Source organism: Chionomys nivalis, chromosome 22 (assembly GCF_950005125.1).
Source record: "Chionomys nivalis chromosome 22, mChiNiv1.1, whole genome shotgun sequence".
NCBI classification, from domain to species: Eukaryota; Metazoa; Chordata; class Mammalia; order Rodentia; family Cricetidae; genus Chionomys; species Chionomys nivalis.
In genome coordinates this window covers 40,010,303-40,031,880 of record NC_080107.1, presented here as the reverse complement: position 1 = coordinate 40,031,880, position 21,578 = coordinate 40,010,303, and the positions used below count along the sequence as shown (strand labels likewise).

Here is a 21,578-nt window from a genome sequence, read left to right as displayed (position 1 = left end):
TTTCGCTTATTTATTGAAAACAAACATCTGTGCGCTATATACAAGGTCCCGCTCCCAGGTGGGTGGCGGGAAGGGCCAAGCTGGATGAGAGAGCAAAGGCAGCTTGAGAGGACAGGGAGGGAGCAATGGCCCCTCGCCTGGCCAGCAAGCCCAGCTTCTCCATTCCTGCTCTTCCACCAGGCCTGAGACAACCACACGCATGGCTTCCCGTGGGTGGCCTACCTTCTTCACAACAGCAGAGCGAGGGAGGCTCTTAAAGCAAAGTAAGTAGGCAAGCTGCCCAGCCCCCTCCTGCAGTCAGGGATGTCCACAATAAGACATCTGTGCAAGATGCTGGCCTGGGTAGACTCGGGGCTGCTGCAGAGAAGGGTCACAGGATGCCTGGGGCAGCCCATGTCACCCCGGGAAGGTGGATGGTGCTGGGTAGGGTAAGGGGCTGGGCCAAGACCCAAGGCTTTAAGGCAAAGCAGGGTGAGGGTATGTGCAGCCCAGGGCCAGGCCAGCCTTTGGCACAATTCGGGGAGGGCGGCCAGAGTGACCGCAGGACGAGGCAAGGATGGTGGTAGCTGGGAGGAGGGCGAGAGCCCTTTGGTCCTGAACCTGCCTTTCCAGGGCCTGGCATGTGTGACGACAGCCACCGCCTGACTTCTGCCCCCCACAGGTGCATCCCTGACTTGGTTCTCGATGGTCAGCAGAGCGTGTCCGTGTTGAAGGAGAGCTGGGCCTGGTGAGGAGCAGACAGTGGGGGCTGAGGATGTTCACACCGGCTGGTATCGGCGCTCCGAGTACTCTCTCCCCACTAAGCACGCGTCAGCATCTGGCCCTCTTGTCCAGTGTGATAGCCACAGTCTAGATCGCTCCCTGGTCTCCGGTTCCTTTAATCCCCACCTCTGATCTGGGGTCTTTGAAACTGCCAGTGTGTTCTGGGTTCTGCCCACCCTGGTTTCCCTGTGTCCACTCAAGCCCTCGGCACACACGAGTCCCTCTCTTTCTGACTCTAAACTGCAGCCAGTTCCCTCGCTTAGGTCCTTCAGCCTCAGTCTCTGGGCAGTGTGAGCAGGCATGCGGCTGGGAGGATGCTGACCACTCACCCGCTCTTCCTCAAAGCTGATGAGGCCCTCATCCTCTGTGTCCAGGTCCTCAGGCTCATCAGCCACCAGTGCCCGGAGCTCCGTGGGTGTAGAGCGGGGCCTCAACAGGCTGAGGAGTCCAAGGGGGGACGGCAAGGTTGAGGGTTCAGCCTCTTGCTGCTCGACGTTGTCACTCTGCTTCTTGGCAAAGTTCACAAACACCTGTGGACAGGTGGTGGTGGGCTATGTGGTACGGGCAAATCCAGGAAGACACACCCCACCCCACGCAGCACACTCACATTGTCCAGGGTGGTCTGGCTGACGGAGTAGTCCTCAATGCCCAGTACACCCACTACCTGCTCCATCTTGCTGAACACCTGAGCCAGGGAAATGTGCTCTGACTTGAGTTGGTACTGCACCTTCGTGTGATGCCGTTCCTGGGAGATCAGGGGACCACGGACGTCAGCAGCTGCTGGAGCGGGGCACACCCTCACCCTTCCCTCACCTGACCACGCCCACCTTGAGCATGGCCTCCGGGAAGTTCCGGTTGAAAAACCGCACCACGTCCTTCACATTCTGGCTGCTTTTGGTCCTCACAGTGATCATGTAGCCATCCCCAAACCTGGTGGGACACAGGGGTGGCCAGGAGCCCTGTGCACCCAGCAGAGCTCACCCTGTCTCCTGCAGCCCTGTGCACCCGGCATAGCTCGCCTTGTCTCCTGCAGCCCTGGAGCCCTGTGCACCCAGCAGAGCTCACCCTGCCTCCTGCAGCCCTGGAGCCCTGTGCACCCGGCAGAGCTCGCCCTGCCTCCTGCAGCCCTGGAGCCCTGTGCACCCGGCACAGCTCGCCCTGCCTCCTGCAGCCCGGCTGACTCACCTATTCTTGAGGTGCTGGATGCTGCCCAGGCAGCGCAGTCGTCCGTTCACCATGATGGCCAGCCGCGTGCACAGAGCCTCACACTCCTCCATGCTGTGGGCAGACAGCACAGGCTGGCACCAGAGGGACTGCCAGAGGACCGTGGAGGGGTCGGGGAGAGGCACACCTGTGTGACGTCAGCACCACTGAGCGTCCTGTCTTGATGAGGTCCAGAATGAGGTTCCACAGGAAGCGCCTGGCCTTAGGGTCCATGCCAGTAGTGGGCTCATCCTAGGGCAGGGGTCAGTTCATCCAGAGACGCAGCCCACCCAGACTGGCAGAGGAAGGTGGGGCACCTTCCCCTCAAACTCACGGAAAGACCAAAAGGGGCAGCTGTCTCCCAACACCCCCCCAGACTTACCAGGAAGATGAAGGCAGGGTACCCAATGAGTGCGATAGCTGTGGATAGCTTCCGCTTGTTGCCACCACTGTAGGTGCCAGCTGGCTTGTCTGCATACTTTGTCAGTTCCAGCTTCTCCAGGGCCCACTTCACCACCTAGCAGGGCCAATATGAGATATGGGCTTCACCTTACCCACCAGCACAGACCCACCAGCTACACACACCCACCACGGACACGCCACTGCACCCACCAGCTACACATATCCACCACGGACACGCCACTGCACCCACCCACACATACCCACCGTGGACACATCACTGCACCCACCACCCACACATACTCACCACGGACATGCCACTGCACCCACCAGCTACACATATCTACCATGGACACGCAACTGCACCAACCCACACATACCCACCGTGGACACGTCACTGCACCCACCACCCACACATACTCACCACGGACATACCATGGCACCCACCACCCACACATACCCACCGTGGACATGCCACTGCACCCACCACCCACATACACACACCATGGACACGCCACTGCACCCACCACCCACACACACCCACCACGGACACGCCACTGCACCCACCAGCTACACATACCCACCACAGATACACCACTGAACCCACCAGCGACCCACCACGGACATGCCACTGCACCTGCCATCTACACATATCCACCATGGACATGCCACTGCACCCACCAGCAACACACACCCACCATGGACACACCACTGCACCCACCCACACATACCCACCACAGACACACCACTGCACACACCAGCTACACACACCCACCACAGACACTCCATCGCACCCACCACCCACACATACCCACCATGGACACACCACTACACCCACCACCCACACATACCACGGACACGCCATGACACCCACCACCCACACATACCCACCACAGATACGCCACTGCACCCACCAGCTACACACATCCACCACGGACACTCCATTGTACCCACCACCCACACATACCCACCATGGACACGCCACTGCACCCACCACCCACACATACCCACCACGGATACGCCACTGCACCCACCAGCTACATACCCCCACCACGAATACGCCACTGCACCCGCCAGCGACTTTCCTCCCATCCTACCTTTGCTTCATCCTTCCAGGGGATGCCACGCAGCCGTGTGTACAGCTGTAGGTGTTCCCGAGCTGTGAGCTCGTCAAACAGGGCATCAAACTGCGGGCAGTAGCCGAGGCTCTGCTGCACCTGAAGCAGGTCCTTGAGCACACTGGGGACAGAGGGCGATCAATACCCAGGAGGGACATATCCACCCCACACCTGCCCTCCTATACCCTGGATATACGGGTATCCCACTCCTACACATATGCACGCACGCGTGCGCGCCTTTGCACCCAAGGGGCAGGGTCACCCATACAATCCCTTGGCTGTGCACCTATGGGTGGCCACTCAACCCCTAACCCTGCAGCTGTGTACTTGGAAGCAGTTACACAGATACACACACACACATCCATGCCTCCCTGCAGTGTGTCCGAGGAACACAGCGACCCCACCTGTGTCCATTGACAAAGGCCTCGCCCCCTGTCGTACTCTCGTCACCAGTCAGCATCTTGAAGGTGCTGGTCTTCCCTGCTCCATTGACACCGAGGAGCCCAAAGCATTCTCCGGGGCGCACACCCAGGCACAGGCGGTCCACTGCCAGGATACGGCCAATCTTCCGAGACTTGTACACCTGCCCAGAGAGCCTTACCCCTCAGCAAAGGATGGGACTCCAGCCTGGCCTGGCCCATTCTCCATCTACTTTCCCACAGCCCAGAGCCTACCTTGGTCAGGTTCTCAATCTTGACCATGTCGTTGTCAGCATCCCCGCGGAGCACTCTCTGTCGCTCACTGGCCACATCCACGTCATCCTCCACAGGTTTAGTAGACACAGGCAAGCGTCTAGGGCAGTACAGTGGGCAGGGCCTGGCCAATCTGCCCACCCCTACCAAGGATCCCGCCATTGCCCAACGCTCCCCACTCACTGTGGCTGCCGCAGGAAGTTATACTGGCACATGATCGTGAGGAAGAATCCCACGAAGCCCTCAACTGTCATGGCCACCAGTCCACGTGTGACAATGTCCCACTCAAATGGGGACTTCATCTTGTCAAACTGGCCTGTGGAACAGCTGGTTCAGGGCCTGAGAGCCTCAGGAAGAGCCCAGTCATCCCCAGCATTGGAACTCGCCGGGTCTACGACTAGGCATGCCACCCTGTGGCCCCCTGAAGGCCTCCACTGTTCCTAGTGCCAGACTCACCGATCTTGGCATAGTATTCGTTGATGTACTCATTGTAGGCCATCTCCATGAGTCCGTGGCCCAGGTTGTAGTTGGGGAAGATGAGGAAGCAACTTTTCAGGTAGCTGTTGACAACCTTCAGATCCTGGGGGCCAGACATAGCTCAGTATGGTCGCCCCAGGCCACGCCCTGCGGCTCAGCCACCCCACATTTACCTTGTCATGCTCAAAGAGCTGCAGAAGGAAGGTGGCCACGGTGGCTGTGATGCCGATGAAAAGGTTGATGACGATGAGGAACACGTAGGCTGAGCTGGGGACCTCAAACCAGAAGGAGGCTGGATACATGATGGGTGTGATGGACCACCTGTGGGCAAAGAGCAGCAGTCACAGGGTACCCCCCGCCACACCCATGCCTGCTCCACACCCTTCCTCAGCTTACCCATAGAGCAGGAACAGGGAAAGCACCGCTGGGAAGTTGGTGGGTGACGTGTAGGCCGGGAGGTCAAACACAAACAGGATGATGACGCAGCAGGTGGCCGGGACCAGGTAATTGAGCTGCAACGGCAAAGGAAGATGGTGAGACCTGGGTAAGGGGACAGGAGACAGGGGCGGGAAGGGACCATGCGGGGGCACACCATGTCCCACACGTAGTTGGCTAGCCAGTAGATGACAGGGTTGCACCCGCTGACGAACTGCAGGTGTTTGGCCTTAGTAGATTTCTCCGCCACCAGGAAGACCACAAAACTGGCTGGCACGAAGGACATGGCCACGATGATAAAGATGGCGATGACCACATCTGTGCCCTGCAGCCTAGAAGAGGAACGGCAATTCTAGGGGGTGGTCAGGACCCCAGTGGGCCCTGTCCCTCCCCCAGCTCCGTCTGCCTCGCTTACAGGTAATCCAGGGAGAGGCTAGCACTGGTCTTGTTCATGGGGTGGTTGGTGACAGTGATGCCTGCACACAGGGAGGCAGCATTAGCCCAGGCACCGTTCTGGCTCAGCTCCACCCCCTCCCCATCCCCTCAACCCTGACTCTCCTCACCATAGGCTGCTGGGTTACCCTTGTTCTTGGGCAAGTTTGCACGCAGGATGGCATTGTTGAGGCTGTTGAGGTAGGTGGGCATGCTGTGGTAGCCCTTGTTATTGTAGAGCACCTAAGAATGGCAAGGGACTCAGTGAGGCTCACAGGCCTGAGAGTCCCTGTGCACAGGGCCAGGTGCCACGGAACCCAGGGCAGCAATTTACCTGGGCCACCCTTCGCACTGCGATCTTCCGCACCATAGGGGGGGCCCGGGCACCAAAGGAGGCTGGGATGGACTTCTGGACATTGCCAAAGGTAATGGCTCCATATCTGCACAAGACAAGACGGAGGGACAGTGAGACTAGGCAGCCATCAGCCAGCCACCCCCTCGAACGTAGCCACTCCAGGCCAACTCACCGGTGTAGCCGGAAACGGTCAGATGTGAAGAGCAGGTACTCAGAGACATTGTGGCCGGTGATGTCAGTCAGGATGTCGCCTGTGACTACTCTCATCTGGGGCGGATGCCCACCCACACTGCTGGGGCAAGAGAAGCCTGTGCCCTGTGTAGAGCATGTACAGCGGACAGGCTCACGCACTAGGCGAGGCAGAGAAGGTGCCGACGTCCATGTCTCTGTGGGTACAGCGCAGCACAGTGAGATGGGTTCCTCACGGCCATGACCCCAGCAGCCTTCCACGAGATATTACCTGGTCCGCTAGTAGGCGGCAGGGAGGTGTTCCAGGTCTGGAGTGAGTCCTCATCCGGGGACACTGGTGAGTCGGAAGGGGCGGGTGAGGGTGGGGGTGGCACGAAGTTGGAGAGCGGCAGTCCCTGTGTGAAGGACTCCAGGCACATGCTGTCGAAGAACCGTGCGGCCAGCAGGCGGGACTCTCCACTGCTAAGGTTCAGCATGGGCCCCAGGGAGCCGTTGGCAGGAGACTTGAGCACACAAGTGGCACCCACACCAGAGGGTAGCCGGAACGTGCTCACCAACTGCTGGGGGCTGGCATCAGGTGACAGCCGTAATCTAAGGGCACAGCGGTGTGTTAGAGGCTCCGTGTCTCAACTCTTGTTCTCCCCTGTGCTACGGTCCCAGCCCACGGCCTCACCTGTACTCCCTGCGTTCCTCGTTAGCATAGGGGATGAAGTTGCCACGGGGCTGGGTGTAGTTGTGGTACTGAGAAGGTGACAGGACCAGTGGAGGCAGGTCGCCTGGTGGGTGAACATGAGACCTGAGCAGGCTCTGACTACCTGATGGAGCCCCCAGATCTCCCTTCCTCCTTCCCAACACAGAGAGGGCCAAGCTTCACGGGTATGACTCCCCTGGAGGCAGAACCCTCCCATGAGCCCCTGAATAAGGTTGAGTATGGGGAGAGGGATGGAGAAGGGTTCTCTAGGAGGCTGGGAAGAAAATGAAGCCAAGAACCCAAGGGCCAGATGGTAGCCTTGCCCCACCCCACAAGGTCAGGTAGCCATACCGATCTCAGGGACAGACAATGCTACGGTCATGGCCACACAGACAAAGAAGGCAGGCAGCAGAATCTGAGAGCAGAGAGCTTTCGAGTTTCGGCGAGCACAGTGGAAGCGTTTCACCAGGAGCCCGTGGAACTGCCGCATCTTCAACCACCAGCCCTCCAGCTTGCGGCTGCCCTGGCCTACCCGAGCCAGGGCCTCCATTTCAGCCTCTGTGCAGAGAGGCGGGGGTGAGCAGCTGGTACCATGCCGCCCGTCTGGACCCTCCCCAATCTCCCCAGCAGCTTCCACCTTGTAAGCTGACATTGTCTGGGTCCTGCAAGTTGTCAAAGAGGGGACGGTAGTCACCGTAGACATCGGCGTAGCCAGCGCCCTCCTCACCACGGGTAGAGCCCACAGAGGATGCGGACAGCAGCGATGCCTGTGACTGGGCTAGCTCTGAGCACTGAGCCAGGTTGCCAGCTTGACCCTCCACAGGTGTCAGGCCCTCTGCCCCAGGCAGCACATCCTTCCGGGATTCCTTCACATCTGCAAAGAACAGAGGCAGGGAGAGAGTGCTTGGAGCCATGGTACCCCAGGACAACTTAGTACCTCAGTCCCTAGGGCCCACCCAGGACCCCAGGCCCTGACTTGATCCCAGCTTCCAGTTAATATAGCTATTCAAGACCTGTGGCTACCACATCCACCATGAGCCTATATTGATTCTGGGGAATCCCACTTCCAGAGACTGTCCCCAGGGGCCCTCTGTGGGTTGATCAGGCTGATTGTTAGCCTTGGGCATTCTTACCAGCCTCACTGTTCTCCAGGGACTGGTCCTCCTCAGACACCTTGAGGAACACCTCCTCCAGGGTTGTATCCATCAGTCCAAAACTGCTCAGATGCAATGCATCCAGGCTGTGCTCCAATTGCTGTAAAGAAGCTGGGTGAGGCCGGCGCCATGGAACGCAGGCAGGGGTGTGCTCATCTTTTCTATGGGCACACCCTGTCCCCACAACCATGTTTAGCCCTGGAATGCAGGCAGGCGTGTACTCATCTCTCACCTGGAAGAGGCGCTCGAAGGCCCCCTTCTTGACAGCCTCACTGGGCAGGATGTAGGAGAGTTCTGTGCTCGTGTCTGAGACCAGCAGGGAAGAAGCCACATGCTTGCGGATGAACTGGGACACCTGGGGCTCCGAGCAGCTGCTCAGCTGAGCACGACCTGGGGGGCTGGAGACCAGCCCTGGCTCTGGGAAAGAAGGAGGAGTAGAAGGGGATTTACTGGGGGCATGGCTGAGGGAGGAGGATCTTCAGTGGGAACCTAGCAGGCAAGCCAAGATGGGGCTCAGAGGTATTCGAGTCCACCAGGTCCTGATGGAGGGAGGTAAGGAGGCACCTCTCCTAGGCTGGGAGTCGTGGGGCAGGGAGGACCACAGGCTAGCTCAAGTCGTCTCGGTACAGACCTTGGGAGGTGCCAGGCTCTGCAGGCCGCTTGACCAACGTGAGGCGGTACCCATCACCGTAGGCACCCTTGAGAAAGAGGGGAGAGCCGCAGCACTTGAGCTTGCCGTGGGAGATGATGGCAATTCGGTCCCCCAGCAGGTCGGCCTCATCCATGTGGTGGGTGGACAAGAGGATGGTGCGGCCTGGGGTAGCCAGATCCAAGGTAAGGGGAGCATACGAGGACAGGTAAAGACACCCATGCAGGCAACGGCAAGCCTGGCGTCCCGCTCACCTGGCTTGTACTTCAGGATGAGGTCCCAGATGGCACGGCGAGCATAGGGGTCCACGCCGGCGGTGGGCTCATCCAAGATAATGGCCCTGGAGCCACCCACAAAGGCAATGGCCACGGAGAGCTTGCGCTTCATGCCTCCAGACAGCGTCTGCACCAGGGAGTGCCGTTTATTGGAGAGCTCCAAGTCCTCAATCATCCTATGGGTTCAACAGCAGGACGATGGACAGATGGGAGAGTGACGGGTGGGCAGGAGGGTGATGGGCAGGGGTGATGGATTTATGGGAGGGGGTGGACACGAACAGGATGGCCAGCAGAGGGCAGTGGTGGGAGGGGGATATCAACGGGCTGTACACAGGACATGAAAAGCTCCCATCTCACTTCATCCCCACCCCTCCCCCTGACTTCCACATCCGAGTGTCCACAGCCCCTGCCTCTGCTCACATCCCACATCCCATCACACTGTGCCCTGTCTGTCCCCCCCGTCCCAGCACGCTGCACCTACTTGTCCATCTCTTTGCGGATCTCCTCTTGCGCCATGCTCTTGAGGCGTGAGTAGAACCAGAGGTGTTCCTCCACAGTGAGTCGGTCGAAGAGCACATTGTGCTGCGGGCACATGCCCAGGTTCTTGCGGATCTCATCCATCTCTGTGCGGATGTCGTGCCCATAGATAGTGGCTGAGCCCGACGTGGGTGGGAACAGTCCAGTCAGGATAGACCTGGAGCAGGGGCAAGCGGGGTCACAACCCACCATACCCTGAAGGAACCAAATCCTCCTGTGAGCTAAGCCTTCCTGACCCTAGATACTCACATGGTAGTGGTCTTGCCAGCCCCATTATGGCCTAGGAAAGAGACCACCTGGTTCTCATAGAGATTGAGGCTCAGTTTGTTTAAGGCCAGCTTCTTGTCGTTCTTGTAGACCTTAGTGAGCTTGTCCACACAGACAACCAAGGGCAGGTGGGTGGGCTCCTCCTCCATACCGCGCGTCTCCTCTGTACCAGGGCTGGGTCAGCAGGATTGGGGGCGGCACTAAGGCCACCCCAGGCCCCCAAACCCAGTGCCCACCCCATTCAACATTCTGACCCTGGCCTCACCAAAGTGGCGGCTCTCCATGGCACAGGCTTGGTCTTCCTCCATAACGCTGAGGCGTGGTGTGTGCGCCCATGGCCAGTTCCACTCCCAGGCCTCTGTCCGCCCACTGCCCAGCCAATAGGACTTCTGCAGTGGGAAGTACCAGGGCCGGGGCAGCCCATACATGCCTGGGGGTTCAGGATGGGAGAGGCTGACTGAGGACCTGGAGGTGACTATCTACCGCAAAGGCCAAATGCCACCAAGAGGAAGGCAGAAGCCCAGTGACCTTCTCCCACCCCTGGTCCCTCCATTGATGAGCATGTACCTGGGTGCACAGCCTCAATGTACCAAGTGAGGACGCCGTAGACCACTGTATCCACCATAAGCATGGTGACAGCAAGGAGCAGGTTGAAGTCGTCCCCTTCCACTGGGGACTGGCTGAATGTATGCCACTGGATACCCACACCTGCCACCTCATACAGCGCAAAGTACTTGGAGCCTAGGCCAAAGGCTGTTGTGGACATCAGGGACTGAAGAAAGAGGGGTGTCAGTGTCAGTAGCTGGGCAGGGGATGAACACCCCACCCTGGCCCTGCCTGGCCCCATTCCTCACCGCAATGCACTTCTCGAAGGCCGTGATTTTATCATGGGCCACTTCCTCACGGATTGCCACATACATATAGGGAACATAGCTCAGGAAGTAGATGATGCCGCCGCAGGCTGACGCCAACTTAGCCTTGGAGTACAGCACAGACACCAGGAAGCTGCAGTGGGAGACCACACGGCTGTCAGTCCCGAGACGACTGGCTCTGGGCCTGCAGCCCCGCTGGGCTGCCCCTACTGGGGCCCAGAGAAGCCCCAAGAGACAGCACTCACCAGAACATGATCGTGGCCACAGCATAGACCGCGAGGAAGAGCCAGATGATGAGCACGTGGCTGTGCATGAGCACCTGGCCGTACTTGAGGATGGCTGTCAAAGCCGTCACGGAGATGGACAGCTGCACAAAGCCTGTGATGAACCAGGCCACCCAGTGCACGGCGTTGTTCAGGCCCATCGTCTTCATCACCTGTGATGGGCAGCAGATGAGGGCCCTTGGGGCAGGGCCGGAGGAGAAAGGACGGCACTGCCCCACACTCCCCCCCCACACACACAGCCTGCTGGAAGGGAGTGCCTACAGCCACCGAGACCCACCTCCTTGAGCCGGTGTTCTTTCTCTGCCACGATATGCTGGATGGTCATGGCCACGGAGTAGACCCAAGAGATCACCATGCAGAGTGGCATCATGTGCTCAATGACAAACAGGAAGCTGAGGAGAAACAGGGGTTAGGGGGCACTTGGGCCTGAGAACCCCCCCCCCAAACCTCTCTACTCACTCATCACGCGTGTAGCAGGGGTATGGGAACATCTGCACGTAGTTGCCAGGCTCCACCACGTCGTGCCCCACAAAAGTGTTGATGATGGCACGCTCCATCATGTCTGTGGGTAGAATTCGTATCAGGGCAAGGCCAGGCTCCCCCCACCCAAGTCACATCCCACCTGGGCTCAGTCCCTCACCCTGGATCCAGACGAAGCCATAGAGGAAGTAGAAGCGGCCACCAGTGTTGGGCCCCGGGCGCCAATAAGCACGTCGGATCTCATTGGTTTTCTCGGTGAAGCTTGAGTTCTGGCGAATCTTGTAATGCACGTGCGGAGGGAGGGAGCCATCCTTCCGGGTCTGGAAGATCACGCCTGGGAACAGGAGGCTGGAGGAGTGTGTGGCCAGAGGGCATGGAAGGGATGGGACAGACTGCGAAGTGAGTGCTCCAGGAGAGATAATGGGACAGATGAGATGTCTCAGAAAGAGGGGGAACAGGGCTGAAAAGGAACAGGGGGATGAGGCAGAGCCAGCATGCGGAGTGTAGGACTCAAGTGAGCCGGGCTAGGGAGAAAGGGAGAGATGTGGGAGGACATGGAGGTGGTGAAGAGGTCTGGGCCAAGGAGCAGGAAGGTAACGGAGCATAGTAGGGATAGGGTGGGACTGAGCTGGTGAGGAAGTAGGTCTGTAGGAGACACAGGACCTTTGTGGGAAGGGGAGGAACTCACTGGCAAACACGGTGACGTTATCCTGGTAGGCCTGGTTGAGCGTGTAATTCACAATGCTCTCCTCATCAGGAAAACCCTTGAAGATGTCCACACTCACCTGGAAAGGGGCCATCGTTGGAGCTAGCCCTGAAAATGCACAGGGGGAAGGGGCGGTCACAGTGCTCACCCACCGCACCTTGGACATGAACTGGATCCAGCCACAGGCTGCGTTGTCAATTGTGTCTAGCTGCTGCAGGAGAGCTGTGCCATTGGGCAGTGAGAAGTTGTCCTGGCGCAGGGCAGGCGGCAGCTCCTCCAGGGACAGGTTCATCGCTTCAGGGTGCAGGCGCAGGTCTGTCACATACTAAAGTAGACAGTTGAGTTCAGGGTGCGGCTCGTACCCTTCAGCTCTGGGCAGAAGAGCCCACCGCAGGTGCCCACCCACCTTGTACCCTCAGCACCTGCTGCAGCCAATGTAGATGCTGCTGCAGCCTGCCTTGCTCCAGGAAGCTTCGGATCTCCGCGGAGATGTTAAGCCAGACCTGGGCATAGTGCGTCACGTTGCCCACAAAGGCAAAGGTTTCATTGGCCTGAAGAGAACGGAAGCTTGAGGCATGGGGCCCCAGAGGAACCCGAGCCAGTCTGGGAGTCCTCTGTTCTCTCACACGTTCAAGGGACCGGCCTAGCTAGTGCTTCTACCTCACCTTCCTACCATAGCCACATGGCTTCCCTGAACCCCGCCTTAGCATCCATGCATGCTTTCCTCCCTCCCTTCCTTCCTTCCCCTTTCCTTTCCTTCCCTTCTCCTTCTTTCCTTCCTTCCTTTCCTTTCTTTCCTTCCTTCCTTCCTTCCTTCCTTCCTTCCTTCCTTCCTTCCTTCCTTCCTTCCACATGCCCCTTGAGCACTTAAGTCTGACCCTCATTTCTTTTTATTTATTTTTATTATTTAATTAAAAATTTCCACCTCCTCCCCTCTTCCCATTTCCCTCCCGCTCCTTCTGACCCTCATTTCTCCTTCCACCCCACCCCCCAAAAAAATCCTCCAAGGTCAAGCTCTTGCCATGTCCACTCCACTCCTGGCTTACACTGTTCCAACAAACTCTCTTCCCAGGCTTCAATGTTCCTTGCACCCTGCTCATTTGATGCTACCAGTGTGTGAGTGTAGCACCTCTGAACATACCACCCTGGCCCAGTCAGCATGGGGGGGGCACTCTAGCCAGAGCAGCCAGCCTTTCCAGTGCATCTCATCTCTGCAGGAACTCTGCGGAGTTCTCAACAGAAAGGCTGCCAAGAGCCACTGCCCCTCCAGCTCCGAAACTGGCCCTGCTAGGCACACTACTACCCAGGTTTCATGACGTCAACTCTAGCTCTCATCAGTCCTACATAGAGTCCCAGGACTACACAGCCCTCACTCAGGCTCTTGCTGGGCTCATGCACCTGCCGGGGAGATGGGCACAACTCGTGACCCAATTGTGCCAGACCCACACACCTTGAGGATAACACGGTCAGCTTCAGAGCCCGCTGGTGCATACAGGATTTTGGGGTTGCTGGTCATGAGGTGCACAAGAAGGCCCAGGTTTCGCTGCTCTTTGCTTGTGAACCCCAAGGAGCTCATGTTACCCCTCCGAAGCGCTTCAGGCTCAATGGTGCTGGCAGAGCAGGAACAGGGCAGAGATGTCAGGACCAATAGGATGGGGCTCTTGGGGTGGCTCAACAAAAGCCAAGGGACAGGGCTTAGGAACAGAACTTCAGGCTAAGGAGGGATGTCAGGTTAGGCAGGGTGGGCTTAAACGTATGAGCACACAGAAAGCGGGACTTCCATACACAAGGGCCAGGCAATGGGTCAACTCCCCACCACCCCACGACTCTCCCCGTCCCTCCATCCCTTTGTTGCTGACCTACCGGTTGTTGCCACACAAGATGGGCTGCAAGCCAGCCCAGAGCTGCACAAAGGCAGAGCACTGGCCTTGCAGAGTGTCGGGGGAGGCTGGGGTTACAGGTGACTGTGTGCCCTCCTCCGCGGTGCTGTTGAGACCTGTGCTTGCCCCTGTCACAGTGCTGTTGGCCACTCCGGTCAGGCCGCTAGCTTGGGGTGTAGGGGCCCGACCAGCACAGGCACCCTGGGGCAGCAGCAGGGCAAGGGCTGACAAGACATCCACATCCTGCAGAACTTTCTGGGCATCCAGCAGGTCCCCTAAGAGTGCCTGCAGGCTCCGTGGGGATGGTGCCTGCTGCTGGGGGTCTGAGCCGTTGGGGACATCCAAGCCCAGCTGAGGGAGGAGACCAAGGGGAAAACGCAGGCTAGGAGACAGGGTAAGTTCGGTTGGAGGTGACTCAGGGAGGTGACTAAGTTCAGGATGGAACAGGAAGGATATCAACCGGGAACGGTGCTTGGGGAAGACAAGGGAGGGTCTACACCTTAGGAAGTCCTGGCCAGGGCTAGAACTATAGTAGAGGGTATTGAATACTCAATTACAAGCCACACCATGGCCTGGGAGCAGGAGCCCCCCCACCCTCAGGCTCCAAGTAGCCCCAGAACTCCTCCAGGCTAGTCAGCAGGTCTGCTGGTCAGCTGGCAGGCAGGACCTCACCTGCTGGGCAATCTTGGCCATGTCCAGCTGGTTCCGGAGCTCAGTGGCCAGATCACTGAAGCGCTGGGCACGAGCCGTAGCCGGCCCACTGCAGACGGCATCCCGGTAGCCCTGCAGGTCTACCTGATGACCCTCAGGCATGGTAAGAATACGACCCAGCTCCCCAGAGCCTGGTGCACACGTGAGCTGCTCCAGGAGGGCAGGAGTCAGCAGCAGTTCCTAGTGGTAAGGCAGAGGGGACTGGTAACGCCTGCACTCCAGCCGAGACATGATCAAGGGCCTACTGAAGGTAGCACAAAATTTTGCCTGCCTGTCCACTGTGTTGGCTCTGTGCCAGGGTCCCATGGTGCTGTGGGAGCTCTCAAATCACCGTCCTGCCTCCACTTACCCATGAACACCACAGATCCCCAGAAGTTATGTGTAACTAAGGTAGAAAACCCTTCCCCATGAACACCATAAATCCCCAGAAGTGATGCGTAACTAAGGGAGAAAACCCTTCACCATGAACACCACAAATCCCCAGAAGTGACGCGTAACTAAGGGAGAAAACCCTTCACCATGAACACCACAGATCCCCAGAAGTGACGCGTAACTAAGGGAGAAAACCCTTCACCATGAATACCACAGATCCCCAGAAGTTACACGTAACTAAGGGAGACCCTCTTCTTCCACCCCTCTCCCGGGGACAGGCCCCTCACCTCCATTTGGTACAGAGGATGGTTACCCAGGCGGCTCCACGGCTCCTGCTTCCTGAGGAAACCCAACTTCCCATCCAGGGCAGGCAAAGGACCAAAAAGCAAGTGATAGACCTGCATTGTGAGGGGTCTGGCTCAGTAGGGGCTCCAGAGCGCTGAGAGGAGCTGAGATACACTTGCAGCTCCCCCACTCCCTCACTGAGGTAACCAGGGGCAGAGGGGAGAGGAGAGGGACATAGCCACCACAGATACATGCCCCACCTCACCTCGGAAGGATCCACACGGGCAGCCAGGAGGGCCTGGGCTGTGCTGTTGGGCAGTGACAGGTTCTGCGTCAGGAAACGCCAAAACTCCCTCTGGTCCCTGGCCACCGAGTCCAGAGGGAAGGACGAAACTGGACAGGCAGGAGGATGGGACTGAGGGGCCGGCTCTAGCTGGGGCTACAGAGTCCCAGATAGGCGCTGAGCAGAGCTACCAGCACTGCACCGGGTCTGCCTCAAGCACACAGGTCAGGGACAATGGGGTGCAGACACAGGGACCCAGGGCCAGAGGCAGGCAGGCTCCCAGTGACAGTGGAGCTCAGGCCCTCCCCCAAGTCCCGAAGCCATCCCCACACAGGGCACACCTGCAGGGCTGGCCGAGTGGCTCTCCCAGGTGCTAGGGCCTGAGCTGAGGGCCTCCAGATGTTGGCGCAGGGCCTCAAGCTCTGAGCCTAGGCTGGGTCGCACTGGATCAAACAAGTTGCCCTCTTCCACGACACGGTTGAGGCGTTCTAGAAGCTGGGTGACCCTGCAACACCATGAGACATCAGCCGTTTGCTATGGTGTCGGGGTAGGAGTAGCTGGCTCCCAAGCCATGGGGAGGGGGCACTTACGTGGAGTTGGCATATTGCAGGAAGCCAAACTCATCACGTTGGCCATCCGGGCAAAGCGACTGCATGACAGGCAGGATGCCGGCAGATGTCAGGGGTGCTGCGGTGTAGAAAGCTGGTGGGATCAAGAATGGGGGAGACGAAGGCCAAGAGAGATATTTGAAGACAGTCGGGAAGGAGAAGAAGCTTCAGGCAGACTAGGACTGGGGTACAGCGCACCTGACCCCCAGCTGTGCTAAGGCAAAGACTCTGTAGGTCAGAGGTCAGAGGGCCACCTGCCACCCCTTCCCCTATAACTCCCAGCATATCACACTTTAGCCTGGCATTGCCCACATGCCCCCAACGATCCCCTTTCCCACAGACACCAGGGTAACACATGAGGCACCCCTTGTCAGTGACCTCTGACCTCGCAGGCCAACTGGTTAGCAGAGTGAACGCAACAGCCCAAAGGAGCTTGAAGGGAGAGTTGCAGGCCACCCCAGCCTCATCTCAGGCTAGCCCAGGCTCAACCCAGGAACCCTGCCCTTAGAAAGCACTGCCAGGCGGACTCAGACACCCTGCCAACAAGATACTCCAATGGCTTGACCAGGGTACCAGTTATGGCCCAGGTGGCCTGGCCCTTCACTACCCCCCACCCCCCACATCACAGCCCACCACCCTGACTGATAAGCCAGCCTTTCCTGATCACAGGCAGGGGCTTCTACAGGACTCAGCTGCTAGGAGGCTGTTAATGCAAGCAGAAGGGGTGATTAAGCCGCACCAGGAGACCTGCCAGGCCATCCATGGCTGCCACCTAAGCCAGCAAGAAGGAATGGCTGCTCACTTACAGACTGCATGCAGGCCGGGCCGAGGAGGACAAGAGACCATGCAGGGTGGGGGGGCAGGTCAAAACAGAACAAAGGAGACTAGTGAATGCCGGAACCCTCCAGAAACAGGCACCGTCGTCACTCGTGGCCACAATGGCCACAGCCTAGCCAAAACACGTAGCCAGGACCACACGGGGAGCAGGGAGTCTTGGGAATGGGGCCACACTCGGGCTGACACGTGCACACAGGACTCTCGTCCCTCCCTGCCCACCCACGTGCCCAGGCTATGCCTGTGCCTCACCTTCCTTCACGGAGATGGTGGGCTTCTTCTGCCGCAACCCCAGCAGGATGAAGAAGAGGACCAGCGGGATGAAGATCTCAAAAGCCAGGACCCACTGGAAAGGGTGAACCACATGAAGCTAACCGCAGTCTGTCCACTGCCTGCCCAGGGCTAGACATGATGGACAGGTGCTGGTCTAGGCACTCGTGACCTCCTTGAAGGACCAGCCCAGCCCTGTGTATCCAGTGGCCACGAAGGTCAACACAGCTTTCTCAGGTCCGGCCAGGGTTCTAGTCTCTCCCAGTATACCATGATGTTTTGAATGCTGTGTGGTGCCACCAAACTGAGTCTCTCGTCCTGCAGCCTACACTGTGCCTGACAAACCATGGACCAGCCACCCTCTGAAGAGGCCCAAGGCCAGCAGGAACAACTTAGCCAGTTTGTGGTCAACTCTGACCCAATCATTTACCCAACTCCCCTTCTCCATGCCAACCTGCTGAGCCCCCCGGGTGGGATCCAGAAGGGTACCTGGGCCAAGTGTAGTCTCTGACTTGAGTGACGTGCACCTCCCCTCTCCTCTCCTGTAGCACCCTAATAACTTTGTGTTGGACCCAGAGAGAAGAGGCCTAGTGTGACCAGGGCCTTGAGCCTCTAGCAAACACAGTCCCTGAGGCAAAAGCTTCTTTTCCTGGCCTAACCTCTAGGGGCCAGGCTGCAAGGTAGGCCAGAAGTGCCAAAACCTTGGGGCTCAGATTCTCATCTCCCAGTGTCTCTCGGTAAACAAAGAGCTTCCTCAATTCCTGCCCCCACCTCAGCTCAGAGATGAAGGCCAGGCGATATATCAGGAAGCTCCTGCCTCTGAGACCACACGAAAGAGAGGCCCACCCACCACCACCAGAGGTCATCCTTCTCCAGAGCCCTGCAATATCGGAGATCTCCTTCACCCTCATCACCATCTGAAGCGGACTTTGAAGCGCCACCCTGCCCCACCCCCGCCCAGGAGCGGTGTGGGGCCATGCCCAGCCTGTCCCTGGCTATGACTACTGTGCTCTGACAATAGCGCTCTGTGATCCAGAACACCCTGCTGTGTGTCCACACCCCACACCCGCCTCAGCCGGTGCCAGCCTCCACCTCCTCTCCCCAGGGCCAGCTGAGGAGGTGATGTGTGCACCCAGGGCCACAGGACAAATGTGTTTCACACATACAGAGTGGCTGGTGACAGGGGCCACAGTTCAAGAGACAGCCCTACCCAAACTAGGCCCTACCCTGGGCACCTCCACCCTGCCATGGGCACCTCAGAGTAACTGCAGCACAGGCCAGGCCGTCTCCCCTATCACTATAGCAACAGCTGCGCATGAGCTGCTAGGAGGAAGAGTCCTAGCTGGCAGGTGGCGGGCACCACAGGGGAGTCTGGTTACAGGCGGCACAGGTTCAGCAATACCTAGGTGTTCTACCTGGGCGACAGCAAGTGGCCTAGGGACCCTGCCCCTCAAGACAAGCCCAGTCCTTCCACACCGCCCCAGTGTCTCCATGCCAATCCTGGGTCTGAGCTGCCCTCCCTGAAGCCTAGTGCTTGCCGTGGTGGGCGACTGGAGAGAGCAGGGGACACCCAACTGTGATGCTGGGGCCTGCCACCACAACTACTCAACACTGGTGTGCCTGCTACGGACGCCAGGGTGACCCGTGTCCCATGTGCAGCCAGCTCAACAACAGGGCAATTGAGGCATGGTACTTGGGAGAAGGAAGCAGGAAGGGCAGAGGTCCTGGAGTCTCTTCCAGATCATTAGCTTTGCATGGGTGTGTCTCTGACCCCAGCAAAGACTGTCTTCCTGGAGGAAGACAGCCACTGCTGGTACCTCACTGTAGCCGTAGGCTAAGGATCCCCCGCTGTGGTCTAACAGGTCCAATGGGAACCTGGGAAGGTCCACAGATCAACACAGTCTAGCGGGCAGGGGGGTCAGTCCTAGGAAAAGGCTATGAGCACCTCCAGCTGTCTGTCAAATCACTGGTCTCTTCTTCAAGCCTGGTGTGAGGCTCCCATCAGACGCAGGAACTGTTTTTGCCTCTGCTCCTGGGCCCTGAAGGGGCCTTCCTGACAAGCAACTTGGGGCTAGCACGAGGAAGGCTTACATCCTCTCTCCACATCTTCCCCCTGGGGACTTAAAAGCTAGAGTAACAACAAGCCCGCTCCTTCAGACCCCACACCAGGTGGCCCCAGACAACCAGGACAGAGGATGTACCCAGTCCTTGCTTCAGCCAGGGCCAGGTGCTCACAGGAATCCTGCCAGGCCATGGTGATGACTGCTATATAGTCATCACCATGCCTATAGCCCAGAGTTTCTTATTACGCACCTGAATACCCAAAGTGGAACCCAGGAGGAGTGTGGCTACCCAAGGAGTCCCTGGAAATGGGCTGGTCCCTTCTTTAGGCACCCATCCTCTCTGGTCTCCACCCTGCAAAAGCCCTCAGATACTCTTGCTGGCCCAGGGCACTCTGGGTGCCCTTGCTCTTCCAGGGACTGGAATAAAAACCAACAAGCCCCATGTCATCCAGGCCCCCCAACCTGCTCCTCATCCAATTACTCTTCTGTCCTGGCTGCCCTAGACAGGTACTGAGAAGCCTGGTGTTGAGATCTGCCCAGCAGGCCCCAGCGCCCAGAGAGGCCCGAGGCAGGAGAAATCAGAGGAGCTGCCTCGGGGAAAACTGGCCCTAAAGGACAAACGGGTGCTGGGGTTTGACGGCTTGAGCTGGCACAACAAGGACATGCCCAGGGATGAGAAAGCAGGAGTGAGGGCTGTGGACAAGCCAGGATGGGCTAGGAAAGGAGAGGGGAGGAGGAGATGAAGAAGGGAGGAGAAGGGGGAGGAGGGGGAGGAGGAGACGGTGGCGGAGGAGGAGAAAGAGGGCGGCGGCAGGGCTACTTGGTACCATCTTCAGCCTAAGGTGCCTGCCCAAGGGCAGAGAAGCGGTAAAGGGAATGAAGGGACGGGTCGCTATGGGGGTTCCAGAGGCAGTGGCCCCAGGGCTCGGAGTCCCTACGCTGAATGGTGCGCCCCAGCCAGCACTCTGTCCCAGGAACCTGGGCCTCGCCAGAGCTGAAGTCCAGGGACCACCCGCCCCCACCCCAGCCTGCCAGAAAGAGCAGCGAAGGGCGCCGGCCCGTGACTCAGCCGAGCGTTGCGAGTGTCAGCGGACGAGGGCACAGCCGAAGCCGCTGCCCGGGGCCGGGAAGCCCGCGGAAGCAGCGGGCCCGCGACAGGGTCCCGGGTAGCGGCCTCCCAGGGTCTGCGCGCGCCCGGGCACTGCACGTGCACGCTGTGAGCGCACCGGCAAATGGGGCGCGCGGCCTGCGGGCCCCGGAGGATGGGGTGCGGGTCGCTCACCGGGCTCCGGCGCTTCAGCGTCACGTTCTTCCAGAGCAGCAGCTGCAGCTGGTGCAGGAAGCCCATGGCCGGGCCGCGCTCCGCCGCCTCAGCGCCGCGGCCCGCTCCTCTGCACGCCCCGCCGGGCCCCGCTGCCCGCCGCGCCGCTCGGCATCGCCCGCGCGGGGGCGGGGCGCTCGAGAGTCCGGGACCTGCTCGTCGCAGGCTCCGCCCCGGCGGCCGCAGCTCCCGAAACTCGGGGCTCGCGCTCGCGCCCGCCGCCTCCGCTGAAAGGCCACTCGGCGCTCGGGTGTCCGCCAGGGGGCGCCCAGGTCCGCAGAGCCCGCGCCCCGCTGCACCTGCGCATAGCACTAGGCCTCTGCTCACCCGGTAATGCTGTATTCCCAGGTCCGTCACAGCCCGCGTCTGAACCAAGATCTAGGTTCACACCTTTCCGAGACCTGGGGAGAACTTGGGCACCATATACTTCTCCCAAGGGACTCCAGATATGTGCCCCCCAATTGATAGATTTGCGCAGGAGTCCCCAAGGTGTTCCACTGTCCCTCCTGGAACACTGAAGGAGACTTGGTCCCCATCAGGTCACCACTAGGTTGGTCCTCCTCCCATGTAGAGATGGGAAGCAGGGTTAGTTATTCATTTAGAGGAAAGGCACTGCTCCACTAACTGAACTGTGTAGGGTGGGCAATGACCTCAAGGCTCCAAGATGCAACATGCAGCCCGACAGCATTAACTTGACTTAGATGTTTTTGTTTTGTTCTGTTCTGTTTTTCGAGACAGGGTTTCTCTGTGGCTTTGGAGCCTGTTCTGGAACTAGCTCTTGTAGACTAGGCTGTCCTCGAACTCACAGAGATCTGCCTGCCTCTGCCTCCCGAGTGCTGGGATTAAAGGCATGTGCCACCACCGCCTGGCCTTGGCTTAGATATTTTAAAGAGCAGTCTAGTGCTGGCTCGGACCTTTAATACCAACACTCGGGAAGCAGAGGCAGGAGGAACTCTGTGAGTCTGAGGCCAGCC

General features: G+C 58.9%; 1 protein-coding gene across 3 annotated transcripts; it reads right to left on the bottom strand.

The window, feature by feature from the left end:
• Abca2 (ATP binding cassette subfamily A member 2) lies at window positions 1–20,791 on the bottom strand. Of its 3 annotated transcripts, none has more exons than XM_057754577.1 (48): window positions 20,566–20,791; window positions 17,203–17,296; window positions 16,099–16,210; window positions 15,850–16,013; window positions 15,491–15,618; window positions 15,228–15,338; window positions 14,530–14,748; window positions 13,841–14,208; window positions 13,428–13,587; window positions 12,400–12,528; window positions 12,135–12,302; window positions 11,960–12,056; window positions 11,432–11,605; window positions 11,251–11,353; window positions 11,069–11,183; window positions 10,753–10,943; window positions 10,490–10,640; window positions 10,203–10,407; window positions 9,901–10,065; window positions 9,618–9,798; window positions 9,313–9,525; window positions 8,811–9,007; window positions 8,539–8,721; window positions 8,140–8,324; window positions 7,887–8,007; window positions 7,391–7,627; window positions 7,105–7,311; window positions 6,736–6,838; window positions 6,334–6,653; window positions 6,046–6,259; window positions 5,853–5,958; window positions 5,650–5,761; window positions 5,502–5,562; window positions 5,244–5,418; window positions 5,048–5,163; window positions 4,825–4,972; window positions 4,631–4,754; window positions 4,358–4,490; window positions 4,157–4,274; window positions 3,887–4,065; window positions 3,462–3,603; window positions 2,348–2,482; window positions 2,114–2,217; window positions 1,948–2,040; window positions 1,590–1,692; window positions 1,370–1,507; window positions 1,092–1,292; window positions 1–724 (listed from the first exon to the last, which is right to left on the bottom strand). In XM_057754577.1, the coding sequence occupies exons 1-48, from the start codon at window positions 20,629–20,631 to the stop codon at window positions 689–691; spliced, it is 7,305 nt and encodes a 2,434-aa protein (XP_057610560.1). In that variant the 5' UTR covers window positions 20,632–20,791; the 3' UTR covers window positions 1–688. The 3 variants fall into 3 exon arrangements, with proteins under 3 accessions (XP_057610560.1, XP_057610561.1, XP_057610562.1); XM_057754578.1 differs by having other exon boundaries at window positions 7,448–7,627; XM_057754579.1 differs by lacking the exon at window positions 20,566–20,791 and adding an exon at window positions 19,534–20,499.
• Between the last annotated feature and the right edge of the window lie 787 nt (window positions 20,792–21,578).

Coding starts and splice junctions, on each gene's coding strand:
- Abca2 (XM_057754577.1), bottom strand. CDS start 20,631: ATGGGCTTCCTGCACCAGCTGCAGCTGCTGCTCTGGAAGAACGTGACG. Junction 8,325..8,538: donor AGAGCCTGGCACCTCCCAAG/GTCTGTACCGAG, acceptor CTTCTTTCCCAG/AGCCAGGGCTGGTCTCCAGC. Junction 4,275..4,357: donor AACTTCCTGCGGCAGCCACA/GTGAGTGGGGAG, acceptor GTACTGCCCTAG/ACGCTTGCCTGTGTCTACTA.